Here is a 21,361-nt window from a genome sequence, read left to right on the forward strand (position 1 = left end):
AACTTCCAAGCGAAGTGGTGCTGGCTCCTACCCTGGGGATCTCTAAGAGGAGGCTGGATGAACACCTCGCCGGGGTCATTTGACCCCAGTACTCTTTCCTGCCATGGCAGGGGGTCGGACTTTATGATCTGCTCAGGTCCCTTCCGACCCTACCATCTATGAAACTATGAATTAAAAACCCTCTGCAGGCCTGGGAAGTAGGAGCTTTGTGACCAGGAATAGTTACCAGCAGTATGGCAGAGGAAAGGCTGGCTTGACTGGTGGTACATCCAGAGCATTATAAAGGAGACAGGGTCATGCACGCCTGTGGAACGAAGAGTTTAGAAGGCATCAGGTAGAGGATGATGAGCCATGAAATCAAGTGACTCCCTCAGCACTGCCTGAGTAGCAATGCAGCCGCTGCTCTAAACTTTGAATGGAGCAGGGGTCAAAGCGGTGTGAAAGTGCACCTGGATCCACTGATTCAGTACAGGCTGAGAGGGAAAACTTTCCCTGATGATCCACCAGCCCCGTGGCCTTTTCTGGCACCCGCTATTGCTTAGCTCTGTGGTTCTCAACTAGGGAGGCACGCAGCATGCTGGGGAGCCGGGTGATCCTTTCGTGGGTGCCAGCTAGGGTGGCCATCGTAGAGTACGTTCCAATTTTCCGCTACTCCCTTCTGTTTTCTTGAAGAGAAAAATAGAGGACGTAAAGGTGTTGGGTTTTGTATCAAGAGGACAACTGGACTGTCCTCTATGATGGCCACCCTAGCGCCAGCCCTGCCAGGTAGATAAACACAATTCCCAGGATAAACCCCGAGATTCCCACTGGGAACCCAGGGTGTTACCAAGCACTCTGACCCCTGGGCTCCCTCAGCTCTTAGCTGCAGAAGAATGGCTCTGGCCTTTGTGTGGTGAAACAATGAGGGGGAAAACTCAACATAGGCATTTTCTGAGGGGACCGGGAGGTTCTCCAGCCTGGGCAGGTTGGCAAGCCCCGTGGGGGGGGGGGGGCTTGGGAAACCGCAAGATCTGGCTGAAACAGCTAGGATTATTGAGCCTAGAAAAGAGAAAGACTGGTGGGGCACCGTAAAGGCGATTATAGAGAAAATGGAGATGGGCTTTTCTCTGCGGCTCTAGGGGCCAGGATAAGGAGCAAGAGCCACAAGCTGCAGCAGAGGACAGTTAGGTTGGCGACGAGGAGAACACTTCCCGCTAGAAGCGCGGTCATGCCCCAAGCAGGCGCCTGGCTCCTGCCAGGGCCCGGGGAAGGCGGTGCGAGCCGCGGGCGGGCGGCGCATGCGCAGCGGGGTAGACGCCTGCTTTTTTTTGTTTTTTTTTTTTTTTTTTGCCCCTTGCAGCCCAGGCTCGCGCCGGCTCCGACCTGCTGCAGCGGGACACCGCGGCCGCTGCCCCTGCTCCGCAGGTACCGGGCTGTGCCCGCGCCCTGGGGGAGGCAGCTCCGTCCCTGCCCTGCCAAGCACGCACCCCCGGCGGGCCGGGCTCGCCCCTCGCGGGCTCTGCCGGGCCAGCCCAAGGCCTGGAGGAGCCAGGCAGGGGTGGCCCTGGCCTCTCGGAAAGGGGCCTTAGTGCGGGGCAGGCGCCGCGGGCTACGTTGGGCGTGCTGCTGTGGTCCCCCGTCTCCTAGCAAGTGAGGGGAGCAGACACCAGCCTGGGAGCAGCGCAGGTAGGTCTTCCCGCTGCTCCCGGAGCCCTTGGGTCCCTTGGCAGAGCCTTGGGTTTCCTTTGGCGAGCCCGCGTCGCGCTTGCTTGGCTGCGGCTGTGCAGCTGGCTGCGAGCCGGGCTCTTTCTTGCCTTTGCAAACTTTGCCCTTCTCCGCAACCAGGGCTAAAGTTGCCTGGCTGGGCTCAAGTGCTGCCTGTGGACCAGAGTGCTTGCAGTGTAATTTGGCTGAAGTTGCGAGCCCTCTGGTGTGCTTGTGATGCAGGGGCCTGTTAAGTTGCAAGCCCTTTGGTCTGTATGCAGTGCCCAAGCCTATGAAGTTGCAAGCCCTTTGGTCTGTATGCAGTGCCCAAGCCTATGAAGTTGCAAGCCCTCTGGTCTGCTGGCAGTGCCGGAGCCTGGCAAGGCTTTTAGCCCTGGTTGCTGTGCTGGCTGGGGGAAGGGCCCTGCCGCTCATTCCAACAAAAGCTGGGTAGAAACCAGCTGTGGAGTGGTCATGTCATGATAACTGGTTGGCTGTTTTTGTAAGTGGAGAGTCCTTTTCACGGCGTGATAATTACCTTGGACATGTGACTGGTCTGCATTTATTGCGGCATTCCCCAGCTAGTTGTGTGAAAATTGGTTTGCATAGACAGCTGGTTTGCGTAGACAGCTGATCTAAATGTATTGCATGAGGAACCAGTCAATTGTGTAATACAGCAGTTCCCAAACTCTGATGGATTGCACACCACCGGTTTAAAATGGTACAACCTTAAGTACCACCACCACATTTTTGTCATATAAAATAATTATAACAAATGTGTTAATGCGTACCATTGACAGGTTGTTTGTGTACCACTGGTGGTGCCTGTACCATAGATTGGGACCCTGGTGTAGTGTATGTAGCAGGGGTAAGAAGAGGCTAATAATGCTCGAGCTGGTGCCACTTTAGCTGCCAACGTGAAGTGTCTGTAGTGTCGGTGGAGTACTGGTTTCACTCGAGTGCTGCTCAGGCTCCAGTGCCTGCCCTGTGCTCTCAGGAAAAAACAGGTGAGTGCTTCCCCAGTTCACCAGAAGCACGTTCTGTGAGGCAGGTTGCAGAAGTCTTAGGCCAAGTCCATGCTGCAGAGGGATGCAGGCAAGGCTTCAGTTCTGTTGGTGGGACTTGGAGCACATTCACTCTCTGGCCTCCTTTGAGGTGGTGGTCTCTTTTCTGCCAGGTGAAGCAAGGCTTCTGGATTGGTCTGGCAGCAGGTAGAAGGCACGTGTAAACACTTGTGTGCTCTCTGCCACTCTTCTGCTCAGCGGCTAGTGCCTCCCCGAGATGAATTTTGTGCTCTATTGGTGCAGCTGTTGAGTGGAGCCACCAGAAGCAGGCACATGTGTGTATGCTCTGGCAGCTTCATAGCATTGGCTGCTATCTGCTGCTGGACCTTCAGGTGGGTAGACCCAGATGAGTCGAGCTGAAGCTTTAGTGCTGCTTGCAAGTGAATGCAGCTCTGTAGGTGCTAACTGGATGTTGTCACTGGAGCTAGGCAAGCTCACATATAGGTCATTCAAGTCAACTCTGCCCTGAAGACAAATCTCAAAAGGACCCTTCAGGTTCTGCATTGTGCTGAGGTCCCCAGGTATGTCTCACTGGGTACTGAGGCCTACTTGAAGCGGTGGGGGGGAGAAGAGGGGACATAACAGCTGTGTCAGTCACCAGCAGTAGGGGAATGTCCTGCTCCCACAGTAACCTGCCCCCTGCTGTAGGTCTTCTCTGAGGCAGGCTAAGGCCTTTTGTGCCATGTAGCTGGCTGAGCATTTGAATTGTCAAGGGTCCATCTGCTAGCTGTCTCCATTTCCCAGGAGGGCTCTGTTTGAGTCTTTTTGGAGAAGACTGCTTTTTTGGCTCTGCTACCTCTTCTGAGGCAGTGGAGTAGCACGACTACCCCTGCAGGCTTCAGGGAAAGAGCTAGGCCGAGAAGGGGCAAAAGGGGAAGGTGTGCATCTCTTCCTTCAAACCTGATTGAATACCATTTTTGCCCACCAAGCAATCTGAAGTGCTCAAAGTGCATTCCCCCTCCCCACCCCTCGGCTCTGGTCAGGGTGTGTTACCTCTGCCTCACTCCCCTAGGCAGGAAAGGGGCCAGGCAGCATTGGGAAGGCCAGTTCAGCTTGACAAGATGCAGGCACAATCTTGGCAGCCCAGTTGTGGTGGACTCACCTGTGCATCGTTTCCTCAAGCAGAAAAGGAGCCACACAGGAGTGGAGGAAGGGTGAAAGGTGGCAAAATACCTAAATCAGCCGTAGACCCTGTGATTCTTTAGAGATGCTCTAGCAGTCCTCTTGCTCTAGAACTCTGAATCTGTTAGAAAAATCAGCAGACTCAACAGAGAATCCTGGTGAAGACTGTTAAAAAATGTAGGGTCCACAGCATTGGTCAGACTCCCCCAAAAGGTCACAAATTCAGGCTTGGAACTTGGTTTCTGCATCGGGTCCCCAGTGACATCCACATGGCAGGTGTCCTACTTGTCAATCACTGAAGTAATCTTCCTGATAACTTTCTGCTAGTTTCCGGACAAGTAAGTTTACAAAGTCAGGAATTGCCCTGATCAGACCCAGTAGTGCATTTTTAATTGAAGCCTGTAGCTTTCACATCTGTCCTAGCAATCTTTTACAAAATAAATTCAAGAAATATTCCAGGTTTTTTCTGTCAAACCGGTTGTTAGAAAGCATGGCTAATATGACAGAGAAGAAAGGTAATTGACTCTTACTCTAGGCTGAAGATGTGACTCTACTGCAGTGGACAGAAGGCCTGCAAGCTCCAAAAGAGAAGAATAAAATCACTGGTTCTGAAATACTGTGATACTTATATTCAGTATGGTAGCAATTTTCAGGGCATTTGTTGCTTATAGGTCATGTGAACGTACAGGTGTTGAAGTGCTTAATCATGAGTGAGTAGTGGATGTTTGGGAACTGGTATTGTGATGTGGAATATTTACCATTTGGTCACTGAGATAAATTCAAGCAGAGTTTGTAGGGACTTAGAAGTCATTGTGATATGAGGGGTGCTTGACTTACTTTAAATGAATTTGGAGGGGCTTTTGGATCTAGTGCCTATAGATAAGTATTAAAAAAAATATTGCAAGGAGCATTTCCTTAAGGTTATGGGGAAGGAGGCAGGTAAGGCAGCTTTTACTGTCTCAACCCATCTTGCATTTGCACTGTAAATAAGACAGCCTCCAGAGTTTTCAATAGTAAACCGATAAAGATAAGGAAGGGATGAAACAATAAAATGGCTCTTTGTTTCTTTCAGAATCTAGGACGGTATTTTCTACAGGTCTGAGAAACACTTTTGTAAGAAGCAAATGATTACAGTTGGATATACTAGATGACACCCAGGAGGTAGTCTCTGGACTGTGATGAGGATCCATAATCTTTGCTCCCAAGAAGTTTGAGCTTTTAAAGCTGTATTCTCCATGAGAGTTTGTCACTAATAATCTCTTGCACCTGAAATGCTTTTTTATTCCAAGTAATTGAAAGTCACTGAGGATTAATAAAGAAGATTTGAAAAGACACTTTTATGAAAACAGTAAATCCACAAGTAAGTAAGCAGTTTCCTTCACTGGTAAAAGAGACCATTGTATGAAAGGTAGAATTTTGCATGTTGGTAATAGACTGAGTAGCTTAATGTATAATTGAGTAGAACTGGATAGCCGAGTACTTTCTGAAAAACTTAAATGCCTTACTGTTTCTTGTTAAATAGCTAATACATTTATTATCCTTTCATCTAGGGATATCTAATTGATGTAAAACATTAATTAAACATCACTTAAGGCATATAGTAGCTTTTTAATGGGATGTGTAATGAACCTTATAATGTTCCCTGACCTTTTCATGTGAATTTATTTTGAATTGAATGAGGTCACATCCAAGATGTCCACAAGTGCTTGGTAAAATAAAAGTATGAAATCCTTCAAACAGATAGAAATAGATTATTTGGAATAGGTGACTCTAGGAACCAGAAATCAAATTTAAAATATTTCAGTAATTTTAATGGTTATAGATGGTGGAATACAAGAGTTAACATTGGTGTCCTGGAGCTATCCTCAGGTGGTATTTGAGCTTTGATGCCTGGCTTTTTGAGAATTCTGTCTTGTTAAGAGTTTAAAATAGATGAGTAGGAATCCTTTGCTGAACAGTGAAATGGAGGCTGTTTGGTGGTGAATTTTGCCATAATTTCTCTTGGTGATTGGGGATAATGGTCAAACTTTCATTCTGTGTGAGATTAGTTTCCTTTGATGCTTCTTGCACTGTATGTTACTTGATCTAAACGCTTTCCCTGTTTGCATTTTTATGACAAATATCTCATATGGTTCCTGACTCATTAGGCAAGCTGTTAATGTAACTGCTGTACTTCCTTTTTTTTTTTCCTTTTTTGAGGGAGACACAAGATGGTTCCTTTTCTATTTCTTGATATTGGACATTCCCGTCTAGTCTACTTCTGGAACAGAACTGGACTTTCCAATTCATCAAATGAGACGTACTGCTATAGCACTGCACAGGGCAGCACTGTACTTCAGGGGGTAACTTTTGGTGGAATTCCTACAGTCCTGCTCCTGGATGTTACCTGCTTTTTGGTAAGCTTCCCCCCTCCACCTGCCCCCAAGTCTTCCAGTTGCAACAGTTCACGCTTTGTCTAACATCAGTGTTGTTCAGAATTCTCTTCCGTGTCTGTTAGGGTAAGAGAGATTTATTTTCAGAACAGAAATAATCTTAAAAGTTTGTGGGAGAGGCAGAACTGCAAGTTGATCTCACAGTTTATCCTGTTTTGTTTTTTTCTGAAGCGCTATCTATCAGTTTTTAGTCCCAATAGTAAAATGAGACTCAGGGAGTGAGTTGTCCAATTTAAAGAATCTAGGAAACTGTACTGCAAAGGAACCCAAATTTGGCCTGTTGAAGGGCCATGCTAGTACAAGGCCCACCAGATCTTGAGCCCAATTTACAAAATAAAATAATTTTAAATGAAGTAGTTAAACTCTCTTGGCTGTCCTGGTATGCATGTTCCAGCAGGCTGGGTACCAGTTGTTTGGATCCAGAGTTCTTTAATGCTGAATGAATGTGACGGTGAGCTGTGATGTTGAAATCTATGCTGGATGTTCTTTGGGAACTGATGTGCTTCATTCTAATGGTTGATTTTAAAATGTTACATCTATGTTCTAGGCTGCTCTGCAGAGATTAGGGGGGATCTCTTGTTTTTTGGACAGCATTACATAATAAGACAGGGGCTTTTTTGGTTTTCTCTAAGAATCACTTATTCACCTCTGGATATCAAACCGGAAGGGCCAATAGTTTGAATTTATATGACAACTCCCTCATTCCTCTCTTTGAGAGTGTTGTGGTTTGTTGCCAGCTTTTTATAAATATAAAAAGTTTAGGGAAAGTTTTTTTAGTTCCCATTTGACTGCTTTTGGTTGTTGATTTTTTTTTTATTTTTTTTTTAAGTTCTCTGTAAATCTCTGAAATACAAGTTAGAAAAGAATCTGTAGGATCTTGAATAATTTAATTGGTTGTCTTGCTAGAAGGGATTTAATCTCTAGGAAGGGATTTTATAAAAGGTCTTGGTGAATGATTTAGTCTTTTGAGCTATATTCATTGTAGTTATGGATGCTAAGAAGGGTTCAAGTAGTTCTTGTGTTTCAGCCACACAAGAAAGAATTGTATATGCTTAGGCTAAGGGCATGGTTGTAAAACTTGCCCTGTGAGCTAGTCATCTTAGTTTGGGCCTTTGTTTTAATAATTTAAAGTAAAGGTCTGTTATAAAGGTTTCTTTGTCCTCTGAAGCAGTTAACTGTAAAGTACTGTGTGTGTGCGGTGTGTGTGTGTGTACCTTGTTAATAGAACTCGAGGTAAGGGATTATTTTTATCTTAAAGTTTGGCCAAGATGTGCAATTTGGACAAAAGTACTGAAGTTCTAATCTCTCTGAAGTCCCAAACAAAGAGTTTTGCAGTTTGGTGGTGACTGGATCACTTATCGAGAGCCAGTTACTTGTAGAAGTAGAATGGTGTTTTTGACAGGTCAAAGACTTAATTTGCTACAGTAAATCCTACTTTCCAAAATAATAATTTTGAAATTTAAAAATAGGAAGTAAACAATTTTTATTTTTGATTTATCTTCTAGATCTTAATATTGGCCTTCTCTGTAATAAGGAAGAAATTCTGGGATTATGGTCGTCTTGCCTTGTTGTCAGAAACTGAAAGGTATAGTGTTGCTGAAAACCATGTGGGGGTTGTGGAAGTAGGAAAGATAAGGAGGTTCCTGTTAGCTAGCTTGCTTGCTTGCTTGCATGAATAAGTGTGATTGGACTTGCATTAATTTTTCTTTCTTATTTAAAATTCTCTTCTGACTATGGTGTGTGAAACACTTCCTTGTCTGAAAATTTTTCTGCAGTGTCAATAAATAAAGCTGTGTGTTTACACTTGTGGTTATGAATCCTTCTCGGATATCATGTGTGGAGGAGTGGAGGGAAGAAGAAAGGCAATAGGCTGCTTGAATCTGTTAACATCATCTGCCCACTTACTGGTGCCTACACTTTCTGCAGCAGTAGAATATTAACTGCTGCACTTGGCTGCCTTCAGATCAAAGGTCTTCCCAATGTAACAGTTAATACAAGTCTTCCCAGAATTTGTCTTGACTCCGTCCCTGTACGGATCATAAAGGGCCTGATATTTGCCCTAGCAGAAGTCTCTAAGAGCTTTGACGTCTTTAATGGAAGCTGGAATGATCCTGTGACTTTTTTTTTTTTTTTTTAACTGCTTCTGCTTGATGATATTATGGATACTTCAAGAAGAAATACTTCTTGTAAGGTGGGTTGAAGTTTAGTGCTCTTGCATTTACCATAAGCTACTACTATCAATAGCTATAATATATCCCAAGCATATGTGAAGAAAAACTTGTGTGTGTTTATTCTGAGCCTGTCTGCACTTAGTTGGGAAGTGTGATTTGTGATGCACCTGAGCTCACCTGTATGTAGAAAACTTGGCTAACAATGGGGATGAAGACGGTGTAGCATAGGCTTCCTCACTGAAGCCTGTGGTACCACATCTTCATTGCATTATGTGAGTGAGTTAGGTTCAATTTAACCTGCACATATGTTTATGCGTGCTGCAGTTAAATCTTCTGAATGCAGTGTTGACATACCCATAGTGAGGAAACCACTTTACTTCCTAACAAGTGGAAACAGCTATTTCCCTGGTTTACAGTAGATGAAAGATTTACTAAAAGTTCTTCACTGTGCTGCAGAAGCAGAAAAATGGGAGTTAAGGCAGTTCTCATAAGGGTACAGGATAAATCTGGACTGAGGCAGAAACTGCAGAGATGTGGAAGGGGAAGATGGGGAAAGATGATATTTTATATAATGTTGCAAATCTGAACAGGAATGAAGCCTGCAGACCCTATCTTATTAGGCACCAAATTAGTGGTCCGCTTTCTTCAAATTCTTTGCGTCATTACTGTCTCACCACTGCACCCTCCTTGTTTATTGTACTCTGTTACTTCAGGATCTTCTCCTTTCTCACTTTCAAGTGCTGAATAGAAGCATGGACGTTTTAAAATAAAATTCTCTATGATTCAATCTGGAAATGCAAACTAATTACTCTAGTTTTTCTCTTTTGTTTTTATTTTGTTTCCTTACTGACCCACTTCAGAATTGTTAAACTTGGTTTATCAGACATGGAGAAGCTTCTGCATTTCTACAAATAACTTTGATTTGTCTTTTTGCATATTTTAGTGAGTCAAGACACTGCAGGATATCGTCATCCTCATCAGCAATGGATGACCTTGAATATGACAGGGTCAGTATTTGTATTAGACCTATAAGATAAAATGGTAGAGAGTGTGTGTGTGTGTGAGTGTGTGTGAGTAAGTGAAGTAGGTAGATATGGTGGAATCTACCATTGTTCTGCACTTGGTGTATATAAATAGGTTGTGTATGGCAGGGCATCTATGCACTCCCAGTGTGAGAAATGCTAACATATGATGTGTATATGTTTATTCTGGAACCTTAGACTTCTTGGCTTCTTTTTTTCTAGCCCTTTATAAACAGTGTGATGCTATTATAATTTACCAGTGTTGTGTCATTTTTACAATAGAAGATTTTCCCCACAAAATTTGGGAAGAAGGGAACAAAGGCTTAATAGTCTCTGTAAAAGTGTAACATGGATGCATGTTTTGCGCTCTGTAGAGAACTTTTTGTGTACAGAGTTCTCCTTTACAAGTATTGCAAAGCTAACTTTCACAACACGCTTGTATGGGTAGGTAGTGTTTATTAAGGCACCAGGGATAGACAGTCTTCCAGCTAAATGCCTGAAAGTTTGCATTCAAAGCATTAAAATGCCATCTTCACAAGATGACTGAAAAGATCTGGAGAGAAGAATTTATGCCCGAACAGTGGAAGCAGACAATAATAATAATAATAAGGGTCATTGAAGAGAGTGTAATAACTATCAGGGTATCACACAACATACAGAGCTTTTTCGCAAGTGCTGCTAAACTGATGGCTCACAGATGCAAAAAAATTGAGAGAGTACCACTGAGTTCAGGAAAGATCAACTTGTGATCAGGTATTTTCAACAAAGCTGTTGCTGGAAAAGAAATGAGAAGTTGCAAAAGATGTCAAAGCTTATGATAGTATTAGAAGAAAGTCACCATGATCAATTATGGTGGAGTTTTTAATTCCCCCCCAAAACGGTATGGTTTATTAAGGTGTGCACTGAAGGATCAATGAGTTCCATGAGAACTGAGGGAAAGCTGTTGGACCCAATGGAAATCAATAGCAGGCTCAAACAAGAGGACTAGAGGTGCACTGATATCGGTTGCATATTGGATCGGCACTGTTTAAAAGGAAAATTAACATAATCAGCTATCGGCTTTTTTTGGCCAGTGTAGCCAATAATGTCACTGATAAATACAATATGCCTTCTGGCTAGGGTCCTGCTGGGAAGGGGAAGGGGAAGGGGTGTGAGGGGAACAGATTGAGGTCCCCACATTGAGGGAGAAAGTGCAGCAGGGACTGGGGCTTGGGGGCGCTGTCCAGCCAGGGCAGTGAATGGGACCTGGGACAGGGAACAGGATGGAGCTGTGGGTGGCTCACCCAGGAGGTGTCGGGAGTGGGGGTGGCTCCCTGCTGCTGTGTACATTCCTGGGGGGGAGGCATGGGGGACCATGTACCCCCCACATTTGAGCATGGGGTAGATGTGGGCTGCTTGCTGTGGGCTTCGGGCTGTCCACTTTATTGCCTTTCCCTTGCCTTTAAGTTATTTGCCTGTTGGCTGCATGTCCCCTGCCCATCCATTAGTGGTGGGGGTGGCGAGTTGTGCCTCCTTCTGCAGGGCTGGTGCAGGGCTCCTGAGGGAAAGGCAGCAGAGCAGAGAGCCCTCAGCCTGCAGCAGGCAGTCCACATCTGCCCTCACTCCAGTTGGCTCGGCTCGGCTCGGCTCGGCTCTGGTTAAAAGCATCCTTGCACTTAAAAAATGGTGGCAGCAGCACTTAAAGCTCATCAAATGAACTTTAGTTTGGTTCAAGTGCCACCACCACCATTTTTAAGCACTGGGATTCTGATCCCCTGGACGAGCCGCCCGCAGCTGTATCCCACTCCTTGCCTTGGCCCTGGGTACTACTCACTGCCCTGGCTTGGCCCTGGGTACTACTCACCGCCCCAGCCCCTGCCGCACTCTCTCCCTCACCATGAGAGCCTCAATTTGCCCCCCTCGCCCATGTTGCTTCCCCTGCGCAGACTTACCTGCAGGGAGCTGCTCTCCACACTGCCCGGCTGCATTCCTTTAAATTGGTTATCAGATTGGTATTGGACAGTATGGCTGGTTAATAATCAGCTATCGCTATCGGCCAAGAAAATCTTTATTGGTGCACCCCTAAAGAGGACACCTAAATAAGGACCCCTAAAGAAGAGCACTGTCACCAGTGCTTTTCATCTTGATGCTTGAGAAGGTCATAAGAGAAAAATAAAAAGGTCTGCACCAGGTATTTGCTTATGCAAATTGCATCTGCCTAGTAGGAGAGAAAATGGAAATGGTATAAAAGAATACAGAGATCATAGCATGAAACACCAAAGGAGTTGGGCTTACTATCAGTGTCAGCAAGACTAAATACCTAATCACATCCAGAAATAAATCTCAAGATCAAAGGAAGATGAGGATAGAGAATAACAAGATGGAAAACAGAGAAATTTAAATATTTAGAAACAATGATCACTGAGGGCAATCAAAAGACTGAAGAAATGAAGGCAAAAATGTACAGTTCTAATTGTATGCCTGTTGAGCTTAGCTGCAAGGAGAATCTCAAGAGACCTTAAAATCCAACTTTATAGTACAGTTGAACAACCTGTCCTTCTATATAGATATGAATCCTGGATACTGACAGAGGCAAATGGGGAAAAAAAATCTGCAAGTGTTTGAAAACAGAATGCTAAGGAAAAGATATGGTGTTGTACAAAAGAACAAACTATGGAGGAGAAAAGCTTGTGGGTCTTTACAAAAGACGATGTCTTGAGCAAGATAAGAGTGCAGGGACTAAAATGGGTAGGGTGTATCATGCGACCTGATGAAAGAAGGCATGTGAAGCAGATTTTGGAACTGAGGTGGTGGGTATCACGCAAGGCAACGATGGGATTATGACATAAACTCATCTGGAAGGAATAAGCAAAGATGTGACAAGGTAGAAGGAAATTGCACAAGATAGGATGGAATGGAAGGCTGTTTAGAAATGGGAGGGAACTTTGAAGGGTGTTTTTTAAAAATCATGTTTTCAGTTCAGAAACTCTTAAACTACTGAAATTAAGTGTATACATTTATCTTAGTTGTTTAATTCCTTGAATAGTCAACATTTGTGCTTCCCAATATTAGCAAATTGTAAATCACTATATATGAAGTGACATTTTTAGGTGCTGGGTGTGTTCTCTGTATGTGTATAGAATATAAATGGGATATGGAACTCTGATATTATCTAGACTGAACTGATAGCTGTTTTTGTTTACATGTTGAGAGTGAGTTTTAATGGAAAAAGTTGTTAATTGGAAAAATTAGACATCAATATCTCTTTGAAGCAATTCATGTTCAGAATCTAACATACTTCACCTTTTATTTTTAGGGGTTTTGTTCTTGGATGATGGCTGCCTTTCGAATGCGGTAAGTACAGGAAACAGTAGTGAGCCAGGGTTTACTTTTTCTTGATATTTTTCAAGGGAAGGAAGTGATAGACTGTATTGAGAGAGAGTACCAAGAGAGGTAGAATTAGCAGTATGGGAGCCCAAATGAGCTCTAGATGAATGTTTAATTGGTGGCCCATGGGTTGGGAGTGAAACTAAGATCTGCATGTTTTCATTTTCCTCCTCAACCTCCTGTTGTGGAAATCCTGTCCCTAAGTGACACCTAGATTTGACACAAGTTAGCAAAATTGTCATGAAAACTTATCAGCCCAGAGGCAAAGCATATTCATTCAATTGGTTTCAGGCTAGTAACGAGAAAATGTCTGTTACATTCCCTCATCACTTATTACCTGTCCAGAAAAGTAGAAATTTGCTCAACTTGTTAGTTTGTTGAATATTTTTTTTCCCCACATGTGGCTGTAAGAAGGCATTTGAAACAACACCCCTCATCTCTTTTGCTGGCGCACAACATTTTTGGAGTACCCTATGTCTCTTGCATCATAGTCAACTGATGCTTTTTGTAGTGTGAATTTTGCTCTAGAGGCATATTTGAATTTGAAAATTTCTCTCCAGTTAGCAAACCTGTATTGATGTCAGCAAAAAAAAAATCCTTTTACTATTTAAGTGCTATGCTGATGTATTAAAAAAAAAAAAAAAGGGGGGGGGGGAACCCCCTGCACTTCCATTTCTCAGTCTAGCAGAGGGTAGTTGTTCTAGGGCTTAATTTGTTGGCGCTTAGCCTGTCCCATCCTGTGAATTGGATGAGTACTGTGGGGCCAGATCCCGCATGTGGCGTTGGTCCACAGGCCTGATGTAGGACAGGGCCAGTCTATGGGTGTGACCAGGCACATCAGTCCAGCCCCACATACTTCTGTACTACACGAGGACATGTGGGGTTTCTGAGTCCTGCCCGCCCCCGCCATAACTCCCTCAGCACTGCAGGCTATGTTACCCCATCCATGGTGGTGGGAACAAGCAGTGGAACTGGGAGGGACAGGGAGCCCAGACAATGGTAGCAGCAATTCCCAGTGCAGTCTGGCACTTGGAGCCGTGTCATCCAGCCCATGAGGCTTTCCAGGAGTCCATACATTTGGTAGTAGGGGAGTGGTGGCAGTGCTACTTGCTGCGGTTCCTGCAGCCACAGCAATTTAATGTTGCCACTGCTCCCCCACCACTGCAGGTGGGATTCTGTCACTACCACCACTATATTTCTGGATCTATGAGCGGGCCAGATCTGGCCCTTAGATTGGAGGTTGAGCACTGCTGACTTGGATATTAATGTTTTTTTTTCGTTCCAAGAAGCAAAGTAAACTGATCCTGTGTCTTTCTGTCTTTGCAGTGAGGAAGAGATTAATGAGAAGTGTGGTGATGATGCCATACACTACCTTGCCTTCCAGCGCCACATCATCTGTTTGCTGGTTACTATGAGCATTTTGTCAGTGTGTGTTATATTGCCTGTCAATCTATCCGGTGACTTACTTGGTAAGAATCTTTCTATATCCTGGGGAGAAGTGTGTTGTGTGTTGCTGTCAGAATTTAAGGATCCCTCCTATTATGATCATATTAAGTCTTCCAGCAAGTAGCAGAATACTGCATGGTTAGATACGTTATTCTTTATCAATAGCAGGGGAGACTTGTTTCCTCTGAAGCCTCTAGGAAAGGCTACTTTCAAAAACAGGATAATTGACTACATGGAATTCTTCCCTCTTCTGATGTGGTAACTATGTGCTGGCTGGCGGGTGGCTGGGTAGGTGTGGCTCTCCTTGAACTTCTTGACCATGTCTGCAGAGGAAAATCAGGGAAAGTGTGGGTCCCTTAGTGATTGGGGAAGGCAACTTGGCAACAGATGATGCGGAAAATGCTGAAGTACCCAATGCCTTTTTAAATTAAAGAAAACAAAAAAACTTCAGTCTCTGTAGGCAAGGTCAGCTCCCAGGCTAGCAGCACAGTTTGGGGAGGAGGTGAGCAGCTAACAGTGCTGAAAGAACAGGTAGGAACTATTTAGAAAAGCTGGACATGCACAAGTCCATGGGGTGGGACGCGATACACTGACGGTGCTGAGGGAGTTGACCAATGTGATGGCAGAGCCTCTAGCCATTATCTTTGAAAACTCATGGTGATCAGGAGAGGTTCTGGATGATTGGAAGAGGGTAAATATAGTATCCATTTTCAAGAGAGGGAAAGATTATCCCAGTAGCTATAGACCAGTCAGCCTTGCTTCAGTCCCTGGAAAAATCATGTAAACATGGATTCCTTGAGGATCTGCTAATTACTTGGAGGAGAAGCTGATTAGGAACAGTTAGCAAGTCATGCCTGACCAATCAAATTGCCTTCTATGATGAGATGACAGGCTCTGTGGATGCGGGGAGAGCAGTGGACTTCCTTGAATTTAGTAAGGCTTTTGTTATGGTCTCCCACAACATTCTTGCAAGCAAGCTGAGGAAGTCTGGGTTGGATGAATGGACTGTAAGGTGGATAGAAAATTGGCTGGATTGGGCTCAAAGGGGGCTTGATGCCTAGTTGGCAGCCGGTATCAAATGGAGTGACCCAAGGATCGGTTCCAGAGCCAGTTTTGTTCAATATCTTCATCAGCAATCTAGAAGATGAGATGGAGTGCACCCTCGGAAAGCTTGTGGATGACACTAAACTGGGTAGAGCAGTATGCTGGAGGGTAGAGCTAGGATTTGGAGAGACCTCAACAAATTGGAGGGTTGGACCAAAAGGAATTTCATGAAGTTTGGTAAGGACAAGTACAGAATTCTGCACTTGGGACAGAACAATCCCATGCACTTGTACAGGCTGGGGACTGACTAGCTAAGTAGAAGCTCTGCAGAAAAGGACCTGGGGGGTTACAGTAGGCAGTAACAGTAAGCTGAATATGAGCCAACAATGTGCCCTTGTTGCAAAGAAAGCTAACGGCATACTGGGCCGCATTAGTAGGAGCATTGCCAGCAATTTGAAGGAAGTGATTCTTCCCCTCTGTTTGGCACTGGTGAGGCCACATCTGGAGTACTGTCTAGTTTTGACTGCCCCCCTGCTGCTGCTGCCGCCAAAAGGATCTGGACAAATTGGAAAGAGTCCAGCAGAGGGCAGTGAAATTGGTTAGGAGGCTGGGGCACATGACTTCTGAGAATATGCTGGGAGAACTGGCTTATTTAGTTTGGAGCAGAGAAGCCTGAGGGGGGATTTAATAAGAGTTTTCAACTACTCGAAGGGTGGTTACAAAGGAGATGGAGCTAGACTGTTTTCAGTAATGGCAGATGACAGAGCAAGGAGCGATGGGCTCAGCAAGGGAAGCTTAAGATGGATATAAGGGAAAACTTTCTCGCTAGGAGATCAAGTAACCTGTCCCAGTATTTCACCAGAGAGGTGGTGGAATCTCCATCCTTGGAGGTGTTTGAGACCTGGGTAGACAGAGCCTTGGGTGGGATGATCTAGTTGGGGATGGTCCTGCGTTGAGCAGGGGTTGGATTAGATGACCTCCTGAGGTCCCTTCCAACCCTAATTTTCTATGATTCTGTGTATTGCATGGTACAGCTGCTTTTAGCTCCAGTGTCGGGATTCCTTTTCTTCTGGAATAAGAGGCAGGTTCTGTGCCTGCTGCTACCTCAAGTTCTGCCTGACCAGAATATGTAACACAGCAATACACCATGAAGTTCTTGGTGAACTCGGCGGGGGGGGGGGGGTGGTGTCTGTGTTCCTGCTGCATTTTTGTGATGGCCAATCTTGTGGTAAAAAGTGCGGTGGTGGAAAGTCATGGGATTTTTTTTTTTGGTAATTTTCTGAAAACATGAATAGCCTTTCCCCTCCTTGAATTGTCTATGCCATCTTGTCATTGGGATTAGCAAAGCTCTTGTGACAGTTCTGGACACAGCACTTTTGTGTGATTTGAACAAACATCTGAGATTAGAAAAATAGGCAGATTAAAAAATTTGCTTAATTCCATAAACAAAAGTGTTTGTGGGTGGGACACATGATGTAGATATCTGATATCCAGATCTTAACAATAAGGTCTGTCTATCATGTCGGCTGAATGTGGCATATTCTTGTTTTTCTTTTTTAGACCAGCAGGAAGTATGATTTTTTTTTTTTTTTAATGTTCATTACTTTTAAATGTAACGTATTAAGTAAAAAGCTGGTTTTGCTTATTTTTTTATCTCAATACTGTATTTTTACACATAACCACCCCCCCCTCCCCCCCCCCCCAAATAAAACATGCACCTTTTTTTGGAAGGCGGTATGTAGGAAGAGATTTTTTTTCCAGTCATGGTCAACTGTGTGACAGAGTACATCCTCCTGAGATCATAGAGTGTCTAGGAAGCGTGGCACCAGGAAGGTCCTGCTGCCAGCTGCCTCACCTAGACTCTCTCCTGGAATACCACCCTTGCTGGATACTGTTTCACAAAGTTAGGCCCCGCCCCTTGCAAGGGCAGTAGCAAATTTGTTAGTTGTTTACTGTAAGTAGTTGGGTTTTTTTTATATAAGCTTCTATAAATAAAGTGTTGTTTCCAATCACAAGCCTCATTGGGATACCACTAGCAGGCTCATTTGTTGCTCCAGGCACAAAATACAGCGCTTAGCCAACAGTTATGACTAACACAGGACTCTGCGATCTTAGCAGCTTCATGGTATGCACAGTGTATCCAGACTTGCTGCTTTTCCAGTGAAGAAAACAGCTTCCCTGATTAAAACACGAACCCCAATTTTGGGGGGCTGATTTTTGGGGGATATGGTGGGTGTGAGAAAATATGGTATTTTATTTCTTGTTCTTTATATTTTGATATCCTTATTGTGCCTCATGAAGTCTGTGCTTGATAAAGTATGTATTTTGTCCTTTTTAGATAAAGATCCATATAGTTTTGGGAGGACAACTATAGCAAATTTAGAAACTGGGTAAGTAAACATAGGGAAGTATTAAATACAAAGTTTTACATTGTGGGCAATCATACCTAAACTTTAATATTTCCGTTCATCTTTAAAAGTGCTAATTACTACCCAAGGCCAGGCATTCCTTTGGTGTTATACTTATTCCCATTGTTTAGGTGCATAAACTGAAACATGGTATGTGACTTGCCTGGTGCTGTGTGGTGATGGTGCTGGGACTAGAAGCTACAGTCCTGGTTTCTGCTCTTTGCTCTAAATTTTAAAGCACATGCATGTCTTGACTAACAACCAGCAATAATAGCATTGTTGCTTTCAGGAATCATATTTCTGAGATTAAAATAAAACTAGCAGGTTTAGCAGAAAATATGATTTAGCTTATGATATATTAAAAATAAAAATAAAATAAGCTTAAACATACTAGGACATCTAAATACATACTGTAATTCCATTGTGCGTTAACTTAATGTAAAAAAGCTCCCTTCTCTTAAAAAGCCTTATCACACTACCTGTCATCTTAAGTGATATTTTTCCTACCAACTTAATAAAGGAGTATTTAAAAAAAAAATTAAAATACACAAATCTGTTTTTACGTGCCTTTAAATAAAGCATCTTTGAAAGTGTGTGCTAGTTACTAATCCCATTACAGATGCAAGGAACTTTGTTGACAGTACAGATTTTCTTATGTAAGTCTTGAAAGAGAGGCTGATGCACACAAAGGTAAGAGTGCAGCAGTGGAGGCTACTACAGGAGCAATGCATGCTATTCATCCATCCTTCTGCAAGCAGTTCATCTGGGTGCCTAGTGTAGGTTGTTCCCTTTTTTTCTTTTTATGTTTTTGGTTGACCAGAATAATTTTGTAAGATAAGAGATCTCCTAGACATCATTCCTTTGTTTAGTTACTCAACACCCTGACTTCTAATATTGACAAAAAAAATGCCAGTAAATAAATGGAACATAGCAGAGTGTACCATTGCATACCTGGGCAGAAAAATGCACAGTTAAAACCTGCTGAAAAAGTATGGATGGTTCTAGACTAGCTGCATTTTTTGGATACCTACTACTTGTTTACACTAGGAAGATGTTGTCTTGTAAGCCAGGTGCCTGCAGGGATCAAATCATCATCAGCAAATTACATTTTTTGACTGCTTTAAACTGTGGATGGCTCTACTCTTAATAGCCCCTTATCCTTGCCTGCAACAGTGACATTTCTTCCCTTTTCTAAATGTTTTGTCCCACAGCAATGATCTTCTTTGGCTGCACACTGTTTTTGCTGTTATTTACCTGATTTTGACTGTTGTCTTCATGAGACATCATGTGAAGTATGTCAAGTATAAAGAGGAAAACACAGTAAGTTTCTATATTTGGGGAAAATCTACAGCATATTCATAAGTGGGAAATGCTAAAGAAAAGTTGATATAAAAACTTTTCCCTCCCTGCCAACTTGCAAATAAATATGAAGGAATCTATTAAAAGGTGAACACTGATTTCAGATGACCAAGAAAATAAATTGCATGAAGGAAGGGGGGAAAAATACTTATTTTGTTTAGGTCTTTTCCTAATATAGAGGCTGATTCACTACTGGAAGCATATATAACTCCCAATGAAGTCAATAGCTGGCCTCTTTCCTGTTCTCTTCATTTGTTTTAGGACTAAGATACTTATGTGCTGTGTCACTGCCTTCTCTGTGTTCCTGTTTGCTCTCTTCATTTGTGGTAGTGTTGAGAAACTGGGATGTTTTTCTTTCCCCCCCCCCCCCCCCCTTTTAGGTCAAGTGCACATTATTCATTACTGGTCTCCCAAAACATGCAAAGAAAGAAACGATAGAAAGGCACTTTACGTAAGTCTCCCATACTTGATTGACATATGTTTAAGGAGCAGGTTTAAAGGCCAAAGTAGAAGGGCTCTTGGTTTCTAAACTATTCAGAAATTGTCATCCTACTCTCACTCTTCAGGAAAAAAAATCTTTATTACATATGAGAGAGAGAGAGGGCCTGGGTTCTATCACAGTTCTGGGGTTGTGGTTAGTGAGTTAGAGGAGATGGGCTCTGGAAGCTGGAATGCCTGGGTTTTCTCTCATCTTATTCCATATTTTTTGTGTAAGATTAAGAGGGTTGAATAAGTGCTGAACTTCTCAAGGAAAAAAGTTAGTCACCTTAATTTTAGTGTCTAAGGAATTGCATGTATATTCATACTGTTTTTAATGTGGCTCCCATCTGGCCTTTGCCATGTATTAAACATAATTGCTACAAATTAATATAAAACACATTTCCATTTTTAGTCTCCTTTTTAGAAGGCAGAGTAATTGATTATGATATTAATAGACATTCTGTCATGTACACTCTCTCCTAATGTATTTCTCTCTTCCTTTTCAGTGCTGCATACCCAACTTGTAATGTGCTAGAGGTCCAGTTGTGTTATGATGTAGCTAGGCTTATTTATCTTTACAGGGAAAGGTACTTGTATGTATAATATACCTACTTCTTTTTTATAATTCTAGATAAATATTGCCAAGCTTTATTAACAATATATCAAGACTAGGAATCTTATAGATGCTAGAGATGAATTCTTCTGTTCAGGTCTGCACCTGATTTGAACTTTAAGGGTGTTGAGGGCTGCAGCTCTGGCTTCAGTGTATCTCTAGCAGGCACCATATATTTCACATCATGACTAGCTGTGATTTAGTGATTTGAGAACAGTGCAGGTGTTTCAGAACAAGAAACTCTAGTTTTAACTTAGTAATTTCAGGTTGATGGTTCCTAGGTCCATGAGACTGGACCCATTACAGTAGATTTTATGTTCAGGGCAATGCAAGAAGAGTCCTGAATGCAACTTGGTTTTGTAGACTTCCTTTTAGTTTGGTAAAGAAGTTAACTGTATTATGCAGCGAAGGTGTATGTTGGGGGAAGTGTTTTATGTTGGTTGATTTATTCCTTATCAGTCCTTGGGAAGACTTTTACTTTCAGGATTTCATTTTCCCTAGGCTTGTCATTGTGGTTCTGCTATTCCATTGCAAAATCTAATGCATGTATTCTTGTATCTAGAAAAAAGGCAGAAAAAAGCCTGACTTATTTTACACACCTGCATCATAAGTATGACAAGCGGGTCCGAATCAACCCAAAGCTATGTGGTCAGTTCTGTTGTTGTGATATTGGAAGGTGTAAAAGGGTAAGAGTCTATTTCTGCTGCTTCTGTCATCAGCCAGAATAATGGAAAACTGCAAGAGTTTACAGTTTATTTATCTTGCTGGGATCCTATGACCCCTGCTGACTTCCCGCCCTTAGGGCAGGGGGCTGGACTCGAAGATCTTCCAATGTCCCTTCCAGCCCTGATGTCTGAAATCTAGGATCGGAGTGTTGGAAATATAGGACGCCAGGTTTTTTTGTGTTGGACACCTGTTCCTCTTATTGGAACAACTGTACAAAAGATGTCACAAAAAACCCTTGCATCTTGAAGACTTTCTGCAGAGAATTTAACATTGTTGTTAAAATCCATATGCATGTTATATTAACACGAATATACTTAAGTTCCTTGAATCTAAGATGACCTCCCCCCCATTTTTCCATGTAGATTCTTTATGTAGAAAATGAATACATGTTACCATTTTCCATTTTTTAGAATCTAATTACTGGG

The 21,361-nt window shown here is 43.2% G+C and overlaps 1 protein-coding gene across 7 annotated transcripts in view; it reads left to right on the forward strand.

The window, feature by feature from the left end:
- Positions 1 to 1,307: 1,307 nt before the first annotated feature.
- Positions 1,308 to 21,361, forward strand: part of TMEM63A (transmembrane protein 63A) — a 41,126-nt gene continuing 21,072 nt past the window's right edge. Inside the window, exons 1-12 of one of the 7 annotated variants that reach the window (XM_014598088.3) lie at positions 1,308 to 1,404; positions 4,942 to 5,229; positions 6,069 to 6,265; positions 7,807 to 7,886; positions 9,416 to 9,479; positions 12,790 to 12,827; positions 14,187 to 14,329; positions 17,689 to 17,740; positions 18,970 to 19,078; positions 19,498 to 19,568; positions 20,104 to 20,184; positions 20,773 to 20,896. In XM_014598088.3, coding sequence (XP_014453574.1) covers positions 6,080 to 6,265; positions 7,807 to 7,886; positions 9,416 to 9,479; positions 12,790 to 12,827; positions 14,187 to 14,329; positions 17,689 to 17,740; positions 18,970 to 19,078; positions 19,498 to 19,568; positions 20,104 to 20,184; positions 20,773 to 20,896 — 948 coding nt within the window. In that variant the 5' untranslated portion in view covers positions 1,308 to 1,404; positions 4,942 to 5,229; positions 6,069 to 6,079. Of the gene's footprint in view, positions 1,666 to 3,244; positions 3,269 to 4,941; positions 5,230 to 6,068; positions 6,266 to 7,806; positions 7,887 to 8,473; positions 8,493 to 9,415; positions 9,480 to 12,789; positions 12,828 to 14,186; positions 14,330 to 17,688; positions 17,741 to 18,969; positions 19,079 to 19,497; positions 19,569 to 20,103; positions 20,185 to 20,772; positions 20,897 to 21,361 lie in introns of those variants that run through there. The other 6 variants (XM_059717404.1, XM_019483111.2, XM_059717401.1 and 3 more) reach the window with 6 other exon arrangements.

This window comes from Alligator mississippiensis, chromosome 1 (genome assembly GCF_030867095.1).
Source record: "Alligator mississippiensis isolate rAllMis1 chromosome 1, rAllMis1, whole genome shotgun sequence".
In the NCBI taxonomy this organism is placed as follows: Eukaryota; Metazoa; Chordata; order Crocodylia; family Alligatoridae; genus Alligator; species Alligator mississippiensis.